Source organism: Charadrius vociferus, unplaced genomic scaffold, assembly GCF_000708025.1.
Source record: "Charadrius vociferus isolate BGI_N301 unplaced genomic scaffold, ASM70802v2 scaffold593, whole genome shotgun sequence".
NCBI lineage: Eukaryota > Metazoa > Chordata > Aves > Charadriiformes > Charadriidae > Charadrius > Charadrius vociferus.
In genome coordinates this window covers 1,174,563-1,175,289 of record NW_009647739.1, presented here as the reverse complement: position 1 = coordinate 1,175,289, position 727 = coordinate 1,174,563, and the positions used below count along the sequence as shown (strand labels likewise).

Below are 727 nucleotides of genomic sequence, written 5' to 3'. Positions count from 1 at the left end.
ATCTTTTGGCTGCTGGCTGTCGGCGGGCTGGCAGTGGGTTGGGCCCAGCTCTAGCCGTGGTGCCGTCTTAACGGTACTTGGCAGTCAGCACGTTGCCCACGGCGCACAGGAACTTGTCCAGGGAAGCGTGGACCTCCGGGGTCAGGACAGAGGGGTGGTGGATGGCCACCACCACCAGGAAGCATTGGCTCAGCAGCTGAAAGGCAAGAGGAGATGGTGAGCAAAGGGGGTGAGGCGAGGGGGTGGCCAGGGGGGTGCAGGAGGGGAGCCGGGCTGGTCACCCCTTCCCGGGTGCTCACTTTGAAGTTGACGGGGTCCACGCGGAGCTTTTGGGCGTGGAGGTCGCTGAGCTTGGAGAGGGCACTCGCGATGTCATCGATGTGGTTGGCAGCCTCGACCAGGGCAGCTGCCACCTTCTTGCCGTGCCCCTTGACCTGAGCGGAGCCATGTTGCAGGTCGAAGTGGGGGAAGTAGGTCTTGGTCTGGGGGTAGGTGGCGAACATCCTGGGGGACAGAGAGGGTCAGGGACGGATGGGGATGGGGACAGGTGAGACAGGGACGGGGTCACATAGAACAGGGACAGTTGTGGATGGGGAGAGGATGGGGGCAGGCGGGAGGGAGTCGGGGACAGGCAGGAGAGGGGACGACGACGGGGATGGACACGTACCTCTCCAGGGTCTCGGCGCCGTACTCCTCGGCATGGCCGCCGATTTTGGCGAAGACGCCC

At 64.6% G+C, this 727-nt stretch overlaps 1 protein-coding gene across 1 annotated transcript in view; it reads right to left on the bottom strand.

The window, feature by feature from the left end:
• LOC104283709 (hemoglobin subunit alpha-A) overlaps positions 1 to 721 on the bottom strand; it is a 2,045-nt gene extending 1,324 nt beyond the window's left edge. The window contains exons 1-2 of the mRNA XM_009881921.1: positions 668 to 721; positions 300 to 504 (exon numbers count right to left, since the gene is read on the bottom strand). Coding sequence (XP_009880223.1) covers positions 300 to 503 — 204 coding nt within the window. The 5' untranslated portion in view covers position 504; positions 668 to 721. The remainder of the gene's footprint in view (positions 1 to 299; positions 505 to 667) is intronic.
• Positions 722 to 727: the final 6 nt, after the last annotated feature.